Raw genomic sequence first — 20,074 nt, 5'->3', positions numbered from 1 at the left:
GGTGTGTAGAAGAATACTAAAGGCGAAGCCAAAGGGAGATACAACCTACCAAAGGTAGCGGTGATTTACAATTATTAACCGTTACCAGTAATCTTCCGGGTAAGTTTATGTTTCACTTTTATTTCGGTATTTCCGCGTGTTCTGGTTTGATATTTTCACACAAGTTAGGAAGCAACTTGTTGAACAACAGGGGCTACAAAATCGGCCATCTTGTTTCATTTTTTTTTTACATTAAAGAGGCGTTTTCGTCCGCAATGCCTCGTAACTATTTCTTACGTGTCTGTATATGTGGTATCATGTTGCATCTATTCTTCCTCGCTAGTTCTGATCTTGTACCCTCTGAGGCATATGTACCGAAATTTTAAACGAGCTTAGTAATGAGGCTGGTATTCTATGGCAAAAGAAGTTCCAGAAGACACGCCAGCTGCAAACATTTGTGATACAAAACTAACCTTTTATTTCGTGTAGAAAATTGCAAACGGCCTGTTATAAATAAAATCGAGGTCGCCAATATAAAGACAGGTAAGAACCAGAAGCAGGCTGGAATAGTTCCAGCAGGGTTAAAAGAGAATATTTTAGGAACACTCTAGGGGCTGTTCATTTACCTGCACAGCGTCTGGAGTGTGAAGCACGACAACAGGCATCATTCCAAGGTAGGCTTTGAAGGTTTTCCCTTTATATCGTTCGCACATGTCGGATATTATCCGAAAGAACACTGTAAAGAGAAAAATAATGTTTGCATTGGCAGACACACCATGCCAAATATAAAGCTTCCTTCGGAGCAAGCTCCCGTTTGGCCAGGCATTGCACGTTGCCGCTGTGAAAACATTATAACCAACAAACAAGGAAAAGCAACCAAAAGTGCAGAATGAAGTCTTCCAAAAAATTTAGGAGGAACAGAAAATGTGAGACGTGAAGGTCATGCATGTACACCAAGTTGAACACTGGTCGCCGTGCTATACACACGAAATTAGAACCATTTTTTCCCCGCCACCTGCAGCGTCACTATGCTTACGCTTAGCACTTTAAAAAATCAGATTTTCTTTGGTAGGCTGCAGCGTTCAGTAAAACAGTATTTAGAACAATGTTTGGCAACTCTCTCACTGTTAGAACAGCCTGCTTGGAGATCCATAACACTGGCTGGATGGCATGTTGCCCCGGAGGTGTGTTTCCGAAACTTAGGAAAAATTATGTATGGACCACACTAGGAGCGGACATTTCTCTGACCAATCTGGCCAAGATGCCGGCAGCAATCTGGCACCTGGCATCCTGAATTAAAATTTGGGCTAGAAATAAACCAATACTTATTTCAGTAACTATAGTAATTGAACGTGCACACAGCGCTGTCATAAATGCAGGGGGGACAGAAAGTTTATGAAAACAAATGAAATATAGCTGAAACTAATGAATTGCATGTTGCGGCGCCGAGTAGTTTGTTTTTATTCATCTGAAATAATATAGCTATGTTATGCGGGTTAAATTCCTGGTAAATAACTGCAAGGCCTCCCAACCGATGTGAAGCAAAAAGGTATACGTGTCTAAATAAACTGTCTATTCGTCGACGTTTCGGTCGGCGTTTGAGTCACCATCGGGATATATTATAGTAGACAAGCCGCCCAACACGTCGTTGAATTGGGAAAGGAAGGCTGTTCTGCGGTTTGTGATGAGAACTTCAGGGGTACCATCCCTTAGACCTACTTGGGGACTGAAGAATTGGGCCACTTCTTGTGCGGTCCCGATTGGAAAAGCGGAGGTTGTTATGTAGGGTGACATGTAGTCAGAGAAAGCAATTTTCCACTTGCTCCCTGCTCGTGACGTCGGTAACGGGACTGTAAGTCCATCCATTCCGGTCTGTTGCAAGGGTGATGGGTTGATGGGTGATGGGTTGTAGAAGAGCGGCCGGCAGCGGAGTTTTCGGCTGCTGGCCGTTGTGGCTGCTCCGGACGTAGCGGATCATGTGGTATGTAAGGTGTGACCTGTAGTATTTTGTGTTGATCTTTCAGAAGGTTCATATGGGGCCCAGGTGTCCAGAGGTTGCGTCGCCATGCCACGCTTCCAAAACTTCGTCGCGAAGGTCAGCAGGGATCACTAGAAAATGCCTCATTCTTGTTGTAGAGTGGAAGTTCTTAAAGGACGGAGATCTTGAGGCAGAATGCAGGTACGTTGCGTTTGAAAACCCTTGGCAAGCCGACGTTCCGCCCTCCGAGATGGTTGTTCAACTCGTGCATCTCGGGGTCGCCAAGCTGCGGCTACATCGGTCTCGGCCACGATTCCAAAAAACACGTCTTCCTCTGAGTCTGGTATCGGCGTGTGCGATAGGCAGACCACGTCCGAATGTTTCTAGCCACATTTGTAAGTGATGGTAATGTTGAATTCTTGCAGGCACAGGCTCGTCGATGGGGTGTCCAGAGGAATCCTTTAAATTTGCGAGTGAACACAGCGTGTGATGGACTGTTTCCACTTTGAATGGTCTGCCACAGACATATGGGCGGAATATAAAAACTGCCTACATATTAATGATGCACTCTTTCTCGGCGGTTGAAAATGTTTTTTTTTTTTGTCCTGTCAGGTTGTTTAGTCCTTCTCGCCCTGTCCCTATAGAAGGGCTGATATGACCAGTTCACATTACAAAAGCTCTCTCTCTCTCTCTCTCTCTCTCTCTCTCTCTCTCTCTCTCTCTCTCTCTCTCTCTCTCTCTCTCTCTCTCTCTCTCTCTCTCTCTCTCTCTCTCTCGCTTTCTCTCTCGCTTTCGTATTTTGAGTAGCCGTATTTTTTCGCATTGCTGCCGTCGTTGTTAATCCACGTATTCTCCTATTGTTTTCTTAAGTATTCATCCGGTTGTATGTATATTTATCTCTAATCTGTTCTACCCGCTTCAAGGCCCCTCATTTACGTGCACTATTAACCGTAACAGCTGCGCTGCTGACTTCATCCTTGGTGCTGCGCCAACTTTCAACGCCGCTCCCAGAACTTCCGTTGCCCGAGCTTCCAAGGTAAGGACGGATACGCTCACGCTTTAAGTAGCAAGTAGTTTGCTTAGGGTGAATGCGAGCAGTAGAACTCGAGTGGGGACAACGCCGCCTAGTGATCACGGTACCAGGCGACTCGCTTCGAGCTCTCATGCCTGCATCACCACTCAACGACTATCCCGGGTGTGGCCTAGCAACGCATCTTCTCGCCTGCGCTGCGTCTTCCCTACTATTACCACGATTGAGAAACATCGCCCTACAACAGGGTGATGTTGCCTAGCAATATTTTTTGCTTGGCTTCCGACGTCTTCCAAACGCCGGCACATTCATTTTCCGATGGATTGCGCCCTTGACTAACAGATTACATACCCCCTCGGCGCGAACATTCGACGTGGGGGTATATACGCTCACCCTGACAGTAAAATAGCGTCCGCACTTTCGCGAAGCACTCAAACGCTCAGACTCTCAATCGGGTAAGTTTTCAACGTGAAATAATGTGAGTTAGGTCTACAAGGGAGAGGAAACGCGAAGTGCGTGGCAAGATGCGTACGCTTGCGACAAATATTCACGGAAAGCATCAGCAGTCACTCTACAGAAAAAAGTGTCTGTAAGAAGTCACAAAATGAAAAGGGTTTTCAAAAAGAAAAACTGGACGCCCATGTGCTTGCCTTCCTGCACATGAAGGCGAAAGTCGACGGAATTTGTACCGCTGTCAGGTAACGTCCATCTTGCTAAATGAAGGGGTCGATGTAGTATTTCATGGGCTACATAATTATTCAGATTACGTTTCCACTTCATTCCCCAGTGTACACCAGCGCGACAGTACCGCAACGCCCCGCTCTCTGCGTAGGGCGAATGTCATGACAACGTCTTGAAACTTTAAACAAGTGGAATTGTATACGATACATGTATCTCTGTATTGCGCAAACCGGCTACTGAGATAATCTGTAATGACGTCTATGCTCAGCTCCGTTGCTTGCTCTCAGCACCAGCCTTGCAGCCTCGCCGCCAACCAGTTGTCCCACCAGAGACAAGCTAATTACTCCCAACGACATCAGAGCAAGCACTGATGTCACTGCCGGCGTCTCTACCGAACAGCCCATGCATATCTTCGACAACGTAAAGTGCGAACATGGAGACTGCTTCAAACGGGAGCTTCCCCAAAGAGATCCATTCTCTATCATATTCATCCATCAGAATCTCCCTCTCCTCAATGTCCCCTTTGTGGTGCGTATGCATTGCTCACCCATTGCATGGGGGAAAGCCCTCAGGATCCTTTCCCTTTCTATCTCTGCTACAAAGGTATTATCACGACATTTGTGACCTGTTCGGCAGGATTTCCGCCTCCCACCTGTAAGATGGTGGTTGACGTCGTTCTCTTTGTATTTTCAGGTTTTATATGTATTAAATATTGCAGTTCCAAACCCGTGGCTATGCAGTTATTTTTGTGAAAAATTGATTTTCTGGATTCCCGCACTATGACATACCGCTCGCACAAAGATTTTTCGTTGTGTTATATTCTCATAAACTTTAATTTGCACCCATGTTAAAATTTTATCGTCGATTTCATCTACTATCGCATAATTGAAATATCAAGCGCAACTTCGCTGCCTGTGTACCAGTCATTACCTGTGCGGTTTAAAATTTTCGCTCCTAACCAGTGATTCCAGGTCACATTTTACGCCCATATAATTAAATTTCTGAGTGCGGATTGCGCGTACATTGCGAATTCTTGCGGAAATATAAGTGAACACTGGCACCAATCGTTTATTTTTTAATTTGCGCACCCTAGATTTAGTCCGTCGAGCCATTTTTTTTTCATCTTGGAAATTGCACTGCGTTAACGAAACTAACATACTTATACCATAATGTCACCACTGTAAACTCTGAGGATGACACACAATTTGCGAGCACATTCAAAAAGCATGTTCTAGGTTTTTCCACTTGTCCCTAAGTTTCACTAATTGTTTGAATTTCCTAAGTATGCCCTAATTCCCGTACCCTTGAATACGATTTCCTTTCATAGCCCGTTCACAAACAGCTCATTGTCCAGCGCATCGAGCAATGAAGAAACATGCATTCATTTACCACTATTATCACTAACCAAACGATTTTGAACATGCTTCTTCACTTGCTTTCTCTTCTATTTACTTCTGTGTTGATCATGCCTGCACCTTGTCATTTTTTGTTTCACAATATCCCTATGCAAGAAATCGAGCACAATTACAGCTATAAATTGTAATTTCGATGAATGGGGGCAGTGTTTTGTCAACGTCCTTGAATCGGTAGAGCTAATTTTCTGCGCCCAAGGTTGGGCTTTACCTTCCCCCCAAACATCTGTCATTCCTCTTAACGCCTGGCAGTCGTCTGTCGTGCATGGTTCAACAAGAATCGCTCCGTTTCTCCATGCATAAGACATGGGTGTTTGCATAACACTAAAGTGAGCTCAAGGACGCGGGTTCGATTCCCGGCAAAGGCGGCCACTTTTTTGATGGAGGCGAAAATAGAAAATCACCGGGTGTTCGAGATATCGGCGCACGTTAAAGATCTCTCCAGGTGGTCAAAATTAATCCGGAGCCCTCCACTACGGTGCGCCTCATCGCCTGTGTTCTGTCGGCGCGTAAAATGTCACAATCAATCAATCAATCAATCAATCAATCAATCAATCAATCAATCAATCAATCAATCAATCAATCAATCAATCAATCAATCAATCAATCAATCAATCAATCAATCTCACTAACGTCACGTGGAACGTTATTTTCTAGCTGTTATATTTATTATTTTCTTCGGGTTATTCGGGTGAGACAGACAGGTGGCTATTTTAAATTTACATAGCTGAAGATTTCCTGTCTTCGTAGATAAAATTTACAATTTTATTGTTCCAGGTAACCTTATGCACACACACACGTGCTTTTGATGGCGACCTGATTTCTCTGTTATCAATATTGACCTTTCACTTTCGTTGGCTCCATCGTGTGACGTAGATACGTACTCCAAACGCTGGTGCATATGTGTTGCTTCTTAGCAACGAAGAGTTGAAAGTGCCCCCCCTGTATCACCACAGTTAAGCCACGTCGAATCTTCGAATTCGCTTTAGAGAATATGAAAAATGACATTTTGACCAAAGTACCACGCACCCAACAACAATAACACGCCTAGAATCAATGGTACCTGAATCAGACTTTGCGCCAAACATGACAAAAGGCATGCCTTTTCTCCAAAAAATTGACAATAAACGATTGTGGGCACTTCTGTACGCAAGCCACAATAGTACGTATCTAACCATCGCACAGCTACCATGGTTTCATACCATGCAGAAAGCCCTTCGCTTTCACGAGCGAAGATAAACAGAGCCAAGGCGTGGTGCAGTCTGATAATGAAGTTGCGAGTCTTAGAAAAAAATAGCAAGTAGAAGGGCAGGGCAAGAGCTAGTAAACAGAGGTCACAGATTTTACGAGCTCTTCTCCAAGCGTAGCACAAAGGCGGAACGGGGTATCGAGACAGCCATACTGGTTTTGTCCACAGCGCCGAGATGTTTCCTACTCTTTTGCTTCCAGGAGGAGACACATTCAAAAAAATGCACAGCTTCTTCATTTTATACACGGACAAATGCCGGACGAATTGCCGACAGGGCCCGGACTACGACAAGTAAAACCACAATAAAACCGCACGTGTCTAACATCGATATGCGAAAAAAGTGTTTACGACCACGGCTACATATATACACGACTACGTCGAAGTGGCGCTGGCCACCACCTCCAAGCGCAGAAAACAATTACCTTAACATAAATACCAGAAGAAGGGGATGGGGGCAAAGCCCCGCATGTAGCGTAGTGGTCATCGCACCAGACGTGTATTCTGGAGGTCGTGAGTTCGGATCCCACCCTGCGGGCATGTTTTTCTCCCCTCCCTTTCATTCAAAAATCTGTACGTGCTTCAATGATAATAAATGGCCTACCACATTCTCCCCTTTGCTTTCCTCGGCTTTGGCGACTGCGTACCCTTATTTCTGTTCTTATTCAACGAGCCCCTCTCTTCCCATTTTGATTCGCTACACGCATAGCGAGGGTCTCGGTTCTGGCAGTTAGTTGCCATAGGTAGCTTGAGAAGGCTCAACTCTAGTCGACCGCTCTCGACATGTCGTCAACGCTCGAGTCACTGCCCGGGGGTTAAAAAGAAGGTCCCCTTCACCTCGAGTAGTCGGAGTGGCGCTGACTCCCACCCCCAGGCACAGGAAACAATTACCTTAACATAAATACCGGCGGCAGTGGAGGGGGGCACAGCCGCGCCGGTAGCGTAGGGGTCATCGCAACAGACGCCTATTCTGCGGGCGTGTTTTTCTCCACATTACTTCTTTCTTACAAAAATCTGTACCTGTTTCAACGATAATTAATGACCTACCACATTCTCCCCCTTGCTTTCCTTGGCTTTCATGATTGCCCAACCTTACTTCTGCTGTAATTCAACGCGCCCCATATATATATATATATATATATATATATATATATATATATATATATATGGGAAATGAGGGGCTCGGCGAAATAAGACAGTTAATAAGGGTTGGCAGTCAAGAAAACCTCGGGAAGCAAAGGGTGTGTTGTGGTGGGTTATAGAAACAGATGAAGAATTTTTTGAGTCAGAAAGAAATTGGTGAAAAAATGCCCGCCGGGTGAGATTCAAAAAATTCTTCATCTGTTTCTATAACCCACCACAACCTCCCCTTTGCTTCCCGAGGTTTTCTTGACTGCCAACCCTTATTGACTGTCTTATATATATATATATATATATATATATATATATATATATATATATATATATATATATATATATATATATATATATATATATATATATACACAAAAGGTAAATGCCGGAAGTCTTCAGCGCAGGGCAGCTGCTGAAGTCACTGTTCCGCCTGGAGGTTGTCCGGCCCGCTAGTAGGGCGTGTGAGGTTAGCCCTGTTTTATACTTCGAATGAAGTGAAGAATAAAATGTGACGAATATGTTATCTCGGACTTTTAGACCTAACAAACACCGGTCATAAAATTGGTAAAGAAGGATTGCGTGTTCCTAGCCACAAGGGAGGCAACAAATTTAGGTTACTGCAGCATGGCGTGGCTTCATGATTTTTTTAAAATTTAATGTAAACGTAGACTGAAAACAATTTTGACGAGCGCAAGCATGACATTTTTTTAAACTTGAAAATTTTTTATCAGCCATTTATCGTTGGTTAATGGAATGCACAGAAAATAAGGAGAGAAAAATATCCGAGCGTACGGAAAACGTTGGCAGCATAGATTCAAACGTTTGTCCCACCGTATTGCCGTGATTATATTACCGCGGGCTGCGAAAACTGAAACTGAAGCACATGACGACCACCTATTGCTTCATATCACTACAGAAGCTCATTCTTCTAGGTAACCGTTTTTTTATCATAAATTGATAAAAGAATGGAGAAAAAAATTATTGATCGTCATTTCTGCGGGGCAAATTGTTTGTGTAATAAGATCAATGTTTTTTCCTCTATTACATGTGCATTTTTTTTCTACTCTTTGATCTGAGTTTGTGCGGTACCTTGCTGTCGAAAATTGTTTTCGTCTTTTGTTTTTGTCGCTCGCAGCAATTTATGCAATATTTCCAGTCGCGTGTGCGCCAAAGCACTGGCTCGCAGAAATTATAAAAAATTAACTAAAACTTTCGTGGACGATTATCCTCAACGTGAGGCGGCTTTCAGCTGTTAATGCTCCTTGAAATGATTTCTCACGACAATGCGCCTCGTGCTCGCGAGCCCGGACCTCGGTATCACGGCGACACATACGCATCCATTTCTAGGCGCGAGTGCCAATTGATTCCAAGCGCATTGGAGTCGCTATTGTTATGCTGTTGACCTTCGCGGTTTTGGGAAAATCAAGAAAAATTATCCATCTCCTATGTTCCTCGGGCGAGGAAGGACGAGATCGCCCGGGGACTCTCATTAATTGTTAACTCCGTTAAAACATTGCTGTGCAACGAGGAAATAAACCACACACTTGAATTAAAACTTGGCATTCGTGCCAAGACTTCCGTATGGCTATTACGGCCAAGGGACTATAACGTTGCGTATCTTTCTATAGGCCGCAGTTTCTCGTCCCGCTAAGTTAACATCATGCACCATAGGTTCAAGATATCGCGATGGTTCTCTTTTTTCAGCATCGATCCTAAAAGACAACGCGAATTAGCAATATTTCTCACGTGCTCAGCCTAAAATAAATGAAGGACGCCCATACCAACGCGTAATACTTGAAGGTAGTGAAGCTGTACGTAACCTTCACGACCATCACAAAGGTTTAAGTCACGATTGCAGACTATTTTCTTTTTCTTCGCGGCCGCAACAACCTTTACTCCATCATTGTTGCTATAAGTGTTAGCTTCTTTGATTCTGTTAGAAGTCATAATCATTGGACATCACCATAGAGGTTAGTACGCTATGATGTGTCTTTCTCGTTCCGAGTAAGTGTTGCCACGATTACAGCGAACGCTGGAGTTTCGTTTTTGCCAATCTTGGCCAATCTCCCTAAGTTGGTATGCTGGACTGACAAACGTACGCCGGGGACGCTGGGTGGCCGCTGCGAGAAACGCGCACACAAGCGCTAGGCATTTTCTCGGTTTTTTTAACTGTAAGGCGGTCTCCGCAGTCTTGGCCAATCTCCCTTAATAGGTGTGCTAGGCTTAACAAACATTCTCAGTGAAAGCTGGGCGGTCGTCGCGAGGCACGCACACACGAGTGCTAGGCATTTTCTTGGTTTTGTTACCTGCCGGGCGGTCGCCGCGAGACCCACGCTCACGAGCGCACTGCGCAATTTCTGCGGACACGAAAAATTACAATTTTCCAAACAGCTACGCGGTTAAAAACCCTCCCGTCATGAGGCACCATGGACATCCAGGCCAGCTTCTTACACTTCATTGCTACCTGCACGATTGTACGGGGCACGACAGGTTCCTTTCCCCTGTCTCGTCAGTATCTGCAGATAGCAACGAAGTAAGACGCCATTGCGTAATTTCCGCTAGAACATCAGCCATTCTTCTGAGATTTCGTGAACTAAGACCGCACTTTCACCCAAGCACTGATAGGGGTAACTCTTTAGCAACCACGCTGCCAGTGATGAACTCACCTGCCGAGCCATCTCTGTACGAAACCCTGCCCAGCCATGACCAGTAGACGGACACAGTGCGCCAGAATGGTATCACATCCTCGGGTCCGGGCACAGGCCTGAGAGCCTTCCAGGTGTGGCACCAACGAACGCAGCACGGCACGACGCGCGTCCAGAGCAAGTACGCCAGCAACCCCACTATCACTCGTCCACAAAACACGGTGAAATGACTATGCGAAGGCGAACTGCCCAGGATCAGCTCTTTGCCTATCATGCTGCTTCTCGATGAGAGCGAAACTAGGGGGCCAAATGGGCGGAGGAAGTCACGAATGGCCCTATGCCCGCCACATTGCCACGCTTGGGGTACAACACGACCCTTTGCCACAATATCAAATTTTGTGGCACTGTGGACGAGCCTCCTAGAAGTTTCAGAGCAGCCTGCAAGGCACGAATATTTGAAAGGTACGTTCAGAAATGCCAGGGAGGTCAGCCTAACGGGTTCGAGCTGGCCCAATGAGGCTTTTATAGACTGCTTGTGCGTTGCCTTTATCTGGGGAAAGGATGTTCTCCCTAATTAACAATTCGTCGGCACACCCAAACATAACGTTGCTACCCAATGTGCGGGCATAAGAGAAGAGGGGGGGGGGGGGTGTGGCTACCTTGTGGGTATGATAGGAACGTGATATAGGTAGAATTTGTTGCTGCCGGGACGCAGCGTATTGCAGGCATGCTACGTCACAATTTTTTTCTTTTTATTCGTTTTTTTTTTCAATTTACGTTTTTCACATGGTTCCCGAAGCTCATTTGAGTTGACTGTATCTGAAGTCGCAGGAAAGACCCTATAATTACACCACGTAATTCCCCCTAAATTGCTTGCGGTACGCCTTTCGTTCCCTTTAGTGTTTGGAGAGACTGACACGTTTAAGCGGAACGAGTGTAGCACTAAACTAGCCGGCGGGACTCCTAGCATCTTACGCCAGCACGTGGACGTTTTTCGGCCTTCGTGCTTACGAGCTCCCTTCCTGGCATCCGTTTTCTTTTTTTTTTGTCGGCTTGTCCCACGCGCTGAACACGGCGTAGGTGTTAGTGTGACACGTGGTTCCCTGCTTTATGAAGTCCCGAGAAAGCTATAACTGTGTGGCTTGCCCTTATCTTTTGCCCCTCTCCTAGTTACGCCACGACCTTGCGTTTTTAGCGTCATGTATACGCTTTCTTTGACTGGGTTTGTCCCTTGTCAAGAGAGAGCGTTTCTGTCATGCGTCTTTCTTTGTTTTCTACCTTCCTCGTCTCTGCCACTATTCACGCGTTAGCCGCACCACTTCTGGCAACCGTTCGCTCCGAGATACAGTTGCAGACGGAGAGAAGTCTACACGAGCCTCATGAAGCTTCTAATGAGCCTTTTGTCTCGAGACAAGTTTTTTTTGCTGCAATAACTACTTTCCGTGTGAAATAACATACTTGGTGGGTCATCGGCGCAATCAAAGAGGCCACAACCACCCCTTTAGCTTTGCACACATACCTGGCGCGCGAATAATAATGAATGCCATCATTTGTATCATGCTCTAAACCTTCAGATTTTAAATAACTCGTTTTACCACTAAAAAAATTGCGCTCCGTCAGTTCTAGTGAAGCTACATACATCACTCACGTACGCACGCGTCTTTACACGCTGTATTATTTCAATCGTGACAAACCTTTGCCAAAAGGTCGAAGGTCACATGCGTCCCACTTTTTGCCTGATATTACCTGTACTGGAGGCACCAGAAAACGCAATGATTGTTCCTGTAGATGGGGTAATAAGTACCTTTCGTAATCCGTGGTCAATCTTAATCATAATTATTTGTGGTGTTTTTTTTTTCTATTTCACGGTAATCTTCAATAAGCTGAAAAACCGTAATACTCAATGCATAGAAATACAGAAACTGTTTATTCAGACGTTTTGAAGCCCGCTCTGCAACTTTTTAATGGGGATTTTTTTCTTAGCTTCGTTGGTGCGAAAGTTCGCTAATTAAAATTGACAAATTATCTAATTAAGCAAAATACAAAAATAGCGTGAGCAACTACCTAAAAAGTGAGCAACATGCATTTGGTTGCGTCGTCTTATGCTGCATCAACGTGCTGTTACATTTGACTAAAGTTAGATGATCCACCCGGTGTATATATATATATATATATATATATATATATATATATATATATATATATATATATATATATATATATATATACAGCAAGAAATGCCGGCAGTCTACAACGCCAGAGAAGGCATAAGGGAATGGTTGGACTATTTTTTACCGTTAGTGACATTACATTATTATTTTTTTTAATTACACGAGAAAGAAAGAAAGAAAAACACGCGCCCAGAGTGGGGACCGAACCCACGCCTTTCGATCCCCATGCTCGGTCCCCATGCTCGGTCCCCATGTTCGGTCCCCAAGGTCTAGAGGACAGAAGAGAACTGGGGGTGGGATTTCTAGTCAATAAAAGCATAGCTGGCAACATAGACGAATACTACAGCATTAACGAAAGGGTAGCTGCTCTTGTAATTAGGCTCAATAAGAGGTACAAGCTCAAGGTGGTGCAGGGCTACGCGCCCACATCCAGCCACGACGACGAAGCAGTGGAACGCTTCTATGAAGATGTGGAATCGGCAATGGCTAAAGTAAAAACGCAGTATACTGTAGTTATGGGGGACTTCAATGCTAAAGTAGGCAAGAATCAGGCTGGAGACAAGGCAGTTGGGAACTATGGTCTGGGCTGTAGAAATAGCAGGGGGGACCTACTAGTTGAGTTTGCAGAACGGAATAACCTACGCATAATGAATACCTTCTTCTGTAAACGGGAGAGTCGGAAGTGGACCTGGAGGAGCCCGAATGGGGAGCACAAAAATGAAATAGACCTCATATTATGCGATAACCCTGGCGTAGTGCAGGATGTGGAAGTGCTCGGAAGGGTAAGGTGTAGTGACCACCGTATGGTAAGATCTCGAATTAGGCTAGAGTTGAGGAGGGACCGCAACAAGCTAGTACGAAAGAAGCCGATAAATGAGCAAACAGTAAGACGTAAAGTAGAAGAATTCAGGATCGCGCTGCAGAACCGATATTCCGCCCTTAACGAGGAAGCCGAGCTTACGACACAGGAAGCCAGCGACAACCTTATACGCATTCTCACGGAGTGTGCAGTAGAAGTCGGGGGCACTATGGCTAGACAGGATACTGGTAAACTTTCACAGGAGACGAAAGATCTAATCAGGAAACGGCAAACCATGAGAATCTCTACCGCAGCTGACAGAATAGAACTAGCAGAGCTCTCGAAGTTAATCAATAAGCGCAAGACAGCTGACATACGGAGGTATAATATGGAGAGGATCGAATACGCTGTAAAGAACGGAGGTAGCCTGAAAGCAGCAAAGAGACGTCTTGGCGTGGGGAAAAATCAGATGTATGCACTTAAGGATAAGCAAGGCAATGTCATCACAAATAGGAATAAAATAGTCACAGTGGCCGAGGAGTTCTATAGGGATCTGTACAGTAGCCGGGACATACAGGATAATGCCGAACGAGACAGTAGTTCAGAGGAGATAGACATCCCACCAGTAACGACCGAAGAAGTAAGGAAGGCTTTGAAAGAAATGAAAGGGGGCAAAGCACCTGGTGAGGATCAGATAACAGCAGACCTCTTGAAGGATGGCGGAGAAATTATACTTGAAAAACTGGCAAACCTGTATACGCAATGCCTAATGACCGCAATGGTACCGGAATCTTGGAAGAACGCGAACATCATCCTAATCCATAAGAAAGGCGACATGAAGGACTTGAAAAACTACAGGCCGATCAGCTTACTGTCAGTCGTCTACAAGGTATTTACCAAGGTAATCGCTAACCGAATCTCTGCAACCTTAGATTTCAGTCAACCTAAAGAACAAGCAGGGTTCCGTAAAGGTTATTCAACAATGGACCATATTCACACGATCATTCAGGTGATAGAGAAGTGCGCTGAGTATACTCAACCCCTATATATAGCCTTCATAGATTATGAGAAAGCATTTGACTCGGTCGAAACCCTAGCAGTCATAGAGGCATTACGGAACCAGGGGGTAGATGAGCATTATGTAAGAATACTAGAGGATATCTATAATGGGTCTACAGCTACTATCATCCTCCACAAGGAGAGCAGTAAAATACCTATAAGGAAGGGTGTCAGACAAGGAGACACAATCTCTCCAATGCTATTCACAGCATGTTTACAAGAAGTATTCAGAATGTTGGATTGGGAACAGGTGGGTGTAAGGGTTAATGGAGAATACCTCAGTAACCTCAGATTTGCTGATGACGTTGCCTTGCTAAGTAACTCGGGGGACGAATTGCAAAGCATGCTTTCCGCACTGGGCGAACAGAGTAGAACCGTGGGCCTGAAAATTAATATGCAGAAAACTAAAGTAATGATCAATAACCTCGGGACAGCACAGCAGTTTGAGATAGATGGCGAGGCAGTGGAAGTGGTAAGCGAATATATATACTTAGGCCAAGTTGTGACCCCAGATCCTAACCATGAGGCAGAGATAATTAGAAGGATCAGAATGGGGTGGGGTGCATATGGCAGACATTATCAGATAATGAATAGCAGCCTACCATTGTCGTTGAAGAAGAAAGTGTATGACAGCTGCATCTTACCGGTACTCACCTACGGGGCAGAAACTTGGAGGCTCACTAAGAGGGTACAACTTAAATTGAGAATGACTCAGCGGGCAATGGAGGGGAAAATGATAGGTGTAACATTAAGGGACAAGAAGAGAGCGGAGTGGGTCAGGGAGCAAACTGGTGTTAAAGACATATTAGTAGAAATTAAGAAGAAGAAATGGACTTGGGCAGGGCATGTAATGCGAAGGCAAGATAACCGCTGGTCATTAAGGGTAACAGAGTGGATCCCTAGAGAAGGCAAGCGCTGCAGGGGGCGGCAGAAAGTTAGATGGGCAGATGAGATCAAGAAGTTTGCGGGGATAAATTGGTCACAGTTGGCACAGGACCGAGGTAATTGGAGAATAACGGGAGAGGCCTTTGCCCTGCAGTGGGCGTAGACAGGCTGGTGATGATGATGATGATATATATATATATATATATATATATATATATATATATATATATATATATATATATATATATATATATATATATATATATATATATATATATATATATACATATCAATGTTGCAGTCGTCATTGCCAGTGCTATTCGGCTTTTTTCGAAATATTTAATAGGGCCGAATGACGTGTGCTTGTCACGTTTCTTTGATTCATTGATATATATATATATATATATATATATATATATATATATATATATATATATATATATAAACATATATATACATATATATACATATGTGTTTGTGTAGAAATAAGGGTTGGCAGTCAAGAATGCCTTGGAAAGCAAAGGGGAGAACGTGGTAGGTCATTGAAACTGATAAAGATAAAGAACAGCTAAAGTTTTCATTGCGGAGGCAAGGACTCTTTCGGCACCGTATTGCCATTGCACGAGAACAGTGTCTAGACCCGCATCAGCGTGCCAACTACACTTCTGCATGAGGCCACGGCACGGAGGAATAAAAATGTTTTTTTAGACAAGCGTACGGCATAAAATCGCGATCAGTTTCAAATGAACCTGCAGATTCAAAAAACTTAGGCGTCAGGTGGGGCTTTCGTGTGCCAGCAGCCGCCGTTACGATAACCTCGGACGTGCTTCGCAACCGGAGCGGTCGGGTGGAGCGTGTTAAGTTAGGAAGCCGCTATTGTTATCCAAATTATTACCAATAACTCTCTAAAAGCACTTGTATGAACGCATCGGAATAGTCTACTTCACCAACAAGCCCCTGTATCATCAATTACAGCAATCAGAGAGGCCAAGTAAGCCAATCACGATGCCGGCTTGCGATTTCACCCGTAAAATGTTCGCAATGGGACATTGCGTGGTTAGAGAGAGTAAAAGAGAAAGAGAGGAAGCTTTAATAAAAAACTGAAGAGGCGAACCAACTAAAGGTAGGGCTCGCTCCTTCAAAAGGGGTAGCAAAGTGCAATGAAAGAGCGAAATAATAAAGAGGCAGGAGAAGTAATACACTGCGATATGCAGCGTGATGTAGATGGTGATAAACCCAATAGTAAACCAAACTTAAACATCGCTACAGCATACATGATGTAACTGGCCATCTAGAACTGTGGGGAGATGTGCACATATTTGATACGGGTGCAGACGGTAAAAATATACATGTCGAAAGGATTCACAGGATCTCATGCAACCCTGAGCCCGTGAGAAAAGTTAACGGAGTTTTTGTCCCCTGCACCGCCTCGTCATGATTGTGCCACGGTCTAAGAAAGTGGGAAGTTCGAGCCCACCACCACATCAAAGTCGCACAAGTGCTTTCGACGCTGTTGCACGTTGACTGGAAAATCGCGGGCGGCAACCACAACCTGTCCCCTATTTCCTCAGTTATAAGGCATACTGCCCATGAAGTATTCCCTAGAGCAGACGGCGTTTCTTTATAAAATCGGAAGTCGCACCCCGTTCTTCGGTAGCTTTGCTTCGGTGAATGCAGCGAGTATTCACTCCGATGTATTGCGGTGAGGTGGCTCTACAAAATTCCTGTTAATAAAGAGATACTGAAAAGCCTCTACATATAACATTTCATACAACCAGCAAGAAGATATTCATTTTGTTGGGTAAGGTGCTAACGCAGAGTTACTACCCAGGCTGTCACGTAGCAGTGGTCTTGACTGGCCTCGCTTGTAAACCTTGGGCGCAAAGATTAATATACCACGCCCCTTGTCTCCATTCTCCCCAAGTTTCAGATTACCTCAGACAATGTGCTACTCCCTACAAATGTAGAAATAAGACCTGCGGGGTAGCGCAATCACTGAGGCAGTTTGCCGCCTTCCATGCGGTAATATTTCTGACTCCTTGTCGCGAAAACTGCATTTGCCACGAGTGCAAAAAAAATAATAAAACGCACGTGGACTGAAGATGCTTTCAAACCCTCTGAAACGTCAAATGGCCTGCACTGACACGCAGTCTTGTATATTCAGACGTTGGACTTGAATTTAAATCTCCTCTTCATCATCATCAGCCTATTTAGCGGCACTGCAGGACGAAGGCCTCTCCCTCTGACCTCCACCCGCTCCGCCCCTGAGCTTCCCGAGTTCATTTCTTGCCTCCCAATTTTCTTATCTCTTCCCCCCATCGAGTTGTAGGCCCTCAACTTCAACTAGACCCACCTGTCAGTAGCCACTCCGTTATCAATGTGGTCCACCAGCTGTCGGTTCGTCTCACTGTGTGGCCAGCCCAAGTGTATTTATTTTTCTTTACTTGAACTGCGGTATCTTCTTCTCGAGTTTGTTCCCTGATCCACGGAGCGTGTTTCCTGTCCCTAAGTGTTACTCCTGTCATTATTCGTTCCATGGATCGTTGAGCCGACCTAAATTTGCTTTCCAGTTATTTAGTAAGGCGCCAAGTTTCCGCTGCGTATGTCATCACTGACAGCACTCATTGGTTGCCGAGGGCTCTTTTCAGGGACAGAGGTAGCCCACTTTTCAATATTTGGGAGTGCTTGCCCAGTGCACCCCAGCCCATACCTAATCTGCATCAGATTTCTTTCCCGTGGTTTGGATCAGCACTGACAACTTGTGCAAGGTAATTACACTATACTACTCGTTCCAGCGTTGCGTTACATAAACTGAAGAGTGCGTTTTCAGCATCCCTATTTATTGTTACTTTAGATTTATTAACATTTATCTGTAGCCCCACGGCCAAGCTTTTTCATTGTAGTTCCTTAAGCATTCTTCGCAGGTACTCGGCCGACTTACTGAGCAAGACAACGTCATTTGCAAATCTCCAATGACTCAAGTATTCCCTAATTATTCGTAATCCTGCGTTATCCCAGTCTAGCTTCTTAAATACACCCTCCAGACATGATGTCAACAATTTTGGCGAGATGGCCGTACACTGTCGTACACCCTTTCGGATTCGGAATTTATCGCTTTGCTTTCGAAAGATTATCCTGTCCGTACATCCTTTATTGATGTGTTCTAGGGGTCTGATGTAGGTCTCCCCTATTCCCTGGTCTTTCAATGCTTCCAGAACTGCTGGAGTTCTTACTGAATCAAACGCTCTTTCGTAGTCTATTAATGCCATTAAAATGAGCTTATGAGCTTGCCCAGGATGCTTTATCACTTTTTTATCACGGATTTTTTATCACTTGATTTACGACATGGATGTGATCAATTGCTTAGCATCCTTTCCTAAACCAAGCCTGCTCTCTGTGTTGTTGGGAATCTAGGTTGCCATTTATGCGTTTCACTTTTACTTTGGTAAACAGCTTGCATACAACTGAGAGTAGGCTGATGGGTCTGTAATTCTTAAAACCTTTGGTATCTCCTTTTATATGAATCAGAATTATGTTGGAGTTTTCTGGCTGTGGCCAACTTTAAGTGCTTATGCATTTGGAAAATGGGTTAGCAAGCTTTTTTAGTACAATGTCTTCTACCTTCTTTAAAAGACACGCGGTTATGCCGTCATCACCTGTTTTCAGCTTTCATACTGATCACCCTGTAAAGTAGGGAAATCATCCGTCAGTTCACCAAAAGCCCTGTATACAAATTACGCTATACTGATCACTTGACCTATAAAAAAATATCTCGTGGTTTCTTTTACCTCTTTGAATTTTTGCGTTTGCTCATCCGACTGGGGTCGCTGTGTATGTTACTAGGGGTGTGTCACACTTTGGCAACGCCTGTAATGCAGCACAGGAGCGTTCGAAGTACAATCTAAATGAGGCAAAAATTGCTTAATTATTGGATTACAACATTCTATAATGCGCGAGTGGATTAGAAAAACATTTCCGTAACACCTTAACTAATGCTACCCTTGCAGGCTGTACAGAAGTACAGAAGTGTCGCTTAGAAGTACCAGTTTGCTTTGCGAAGGGTGCTGCACTTTCTAAGGAATGCCGTGTTGTTAATAGTTGCTATGAATACCGTGAGAGTAAAAGAAAGCACTTCCGCCGCTGTTTTTCGCATTGTGCCCCGAGAAGCAGCGCCGGAAGCTGGAAGACCTCGGCACAGCTTTTTTTATGGCTCATTGAAACTAGTTAGATTAAAAGCATCCACGCGCCTAATATCTGTTGAACGAGCGCTTGGCATGTACTCACCAGCCGTACCATCCTTGGCGGCGATCGATCTGCTGTTGGTCCAGTAGGTGTACATCGAAAACCAGAAGGGTATCCCGTCCCATGGCCCTGGTAAAGGCCTGAGCGCCTTCCACTTGTGAAACCAACGAGCAGCCGGACTGACCACGAAAGCCCAGACGAGGTATGCCGATGCAAACAGCACCAATTGCGTAAGCACCACTTGGAATTGGGTGGAAGTGGCTGTGGAAGCCACGAAAATACCTAATGACATTGTCTCACTCCTAAGACGTTAGCTGTGACCGTCGTCGGGCTTTCTATCCTTTGAAGAGCGGTCTCGATGTGCGGGATCAGCTTCAAGACCAGAACTACAGCCTGGTTACTTCCGATTTAGGACTCGACCCGAAGGCAAGTTAATAGGGGACGGAGACCGCTGTGGAGCTGAGAAGAACTATACTTCGCTGAAATGTCGGCTTTCGCGCCGCCCGAACAAAAGCCGACTCAAACCGTCGACGTCGTAGTATTTAAGCCTTCGTTGTCGATTAGACTTTTGAGGGACGACATTTGCTGCGATCGCAGCGCCTCCACTCCTAATGATTCTTTGTTTCTGAGCATGTATGACAGGGGCAGAGTCGTTTCGCGACACCCCTGTCACTCACAATAATGCTGCACGTTCCGTCCGGGTGCGGGTGAGAGCATAAACACGCACAAACAAAACATCTTCCTTCCATGACTTGCGCTGATGACCCTGCCACTTTTCAAGGCGCAGCTATGTAAGTGACTACATAAACAGCA

The 20,074-nt window shown here is 44.8% G+C and overlaps 1 protein-coding gene across 2 annotated transcripts in view; it reads right to left on the bottom strand.

The window, feature by feature from the left end:
• The window catches only part of LOC144139684 (cytochrome P450 4V2-like), a 50,351-nt gene extending 30,596 nt beyond the window's left edge, over positions 1 to 19,755 (bottom strand). Inside the window, exons 1-2 of one of the 2 annotated variants that reach the window (XM_077671977.1) lie at positions 19,304 to 19,755; positions 606 to 715 (exon numbers count right to left, since the gene is read on the bottom strand). In XM_077671977.1, the coding sequence (XP_077528103.1) occupies positions 606 to 715; positions 19,304 to 19,553 (360 nt within the window). In that variant the 5' untranslated portion in view covers positions 19,554 to 19,755. Of the gene's footprint in view, positions 1 to 605; positions 716 to 10,126; positions 10,610 to 19,303 lie in introns of those variants that run through there. The other variant, XM_077671973.1, reaches the window with a different exon arrangement.
• Positions 19,756 to 20,074: the final 319 nt, after the last annotated feature.

This window comes from Haemaphysalis longicornis, unplaced genomic scaffold (genome assembly GCF_048455015.1).
Source record: "Haemaphysalis longicornis isolate Haplotype H1 unplaced genomic scaffold, Haemaphysalis longicornis Haplotype H1 scaffold_1, whole genome shotgun sequence".
Lineage (NCBI taxonomy): Eukaryota > Metazoa > Arthropoda > Arachnida > Ixodida > Ixodidae > Haemaphysalis > Haemaphysalis longicornis.
This window is presented reverse-complemented; position numbering and strand designations above follow the sequence as displayed.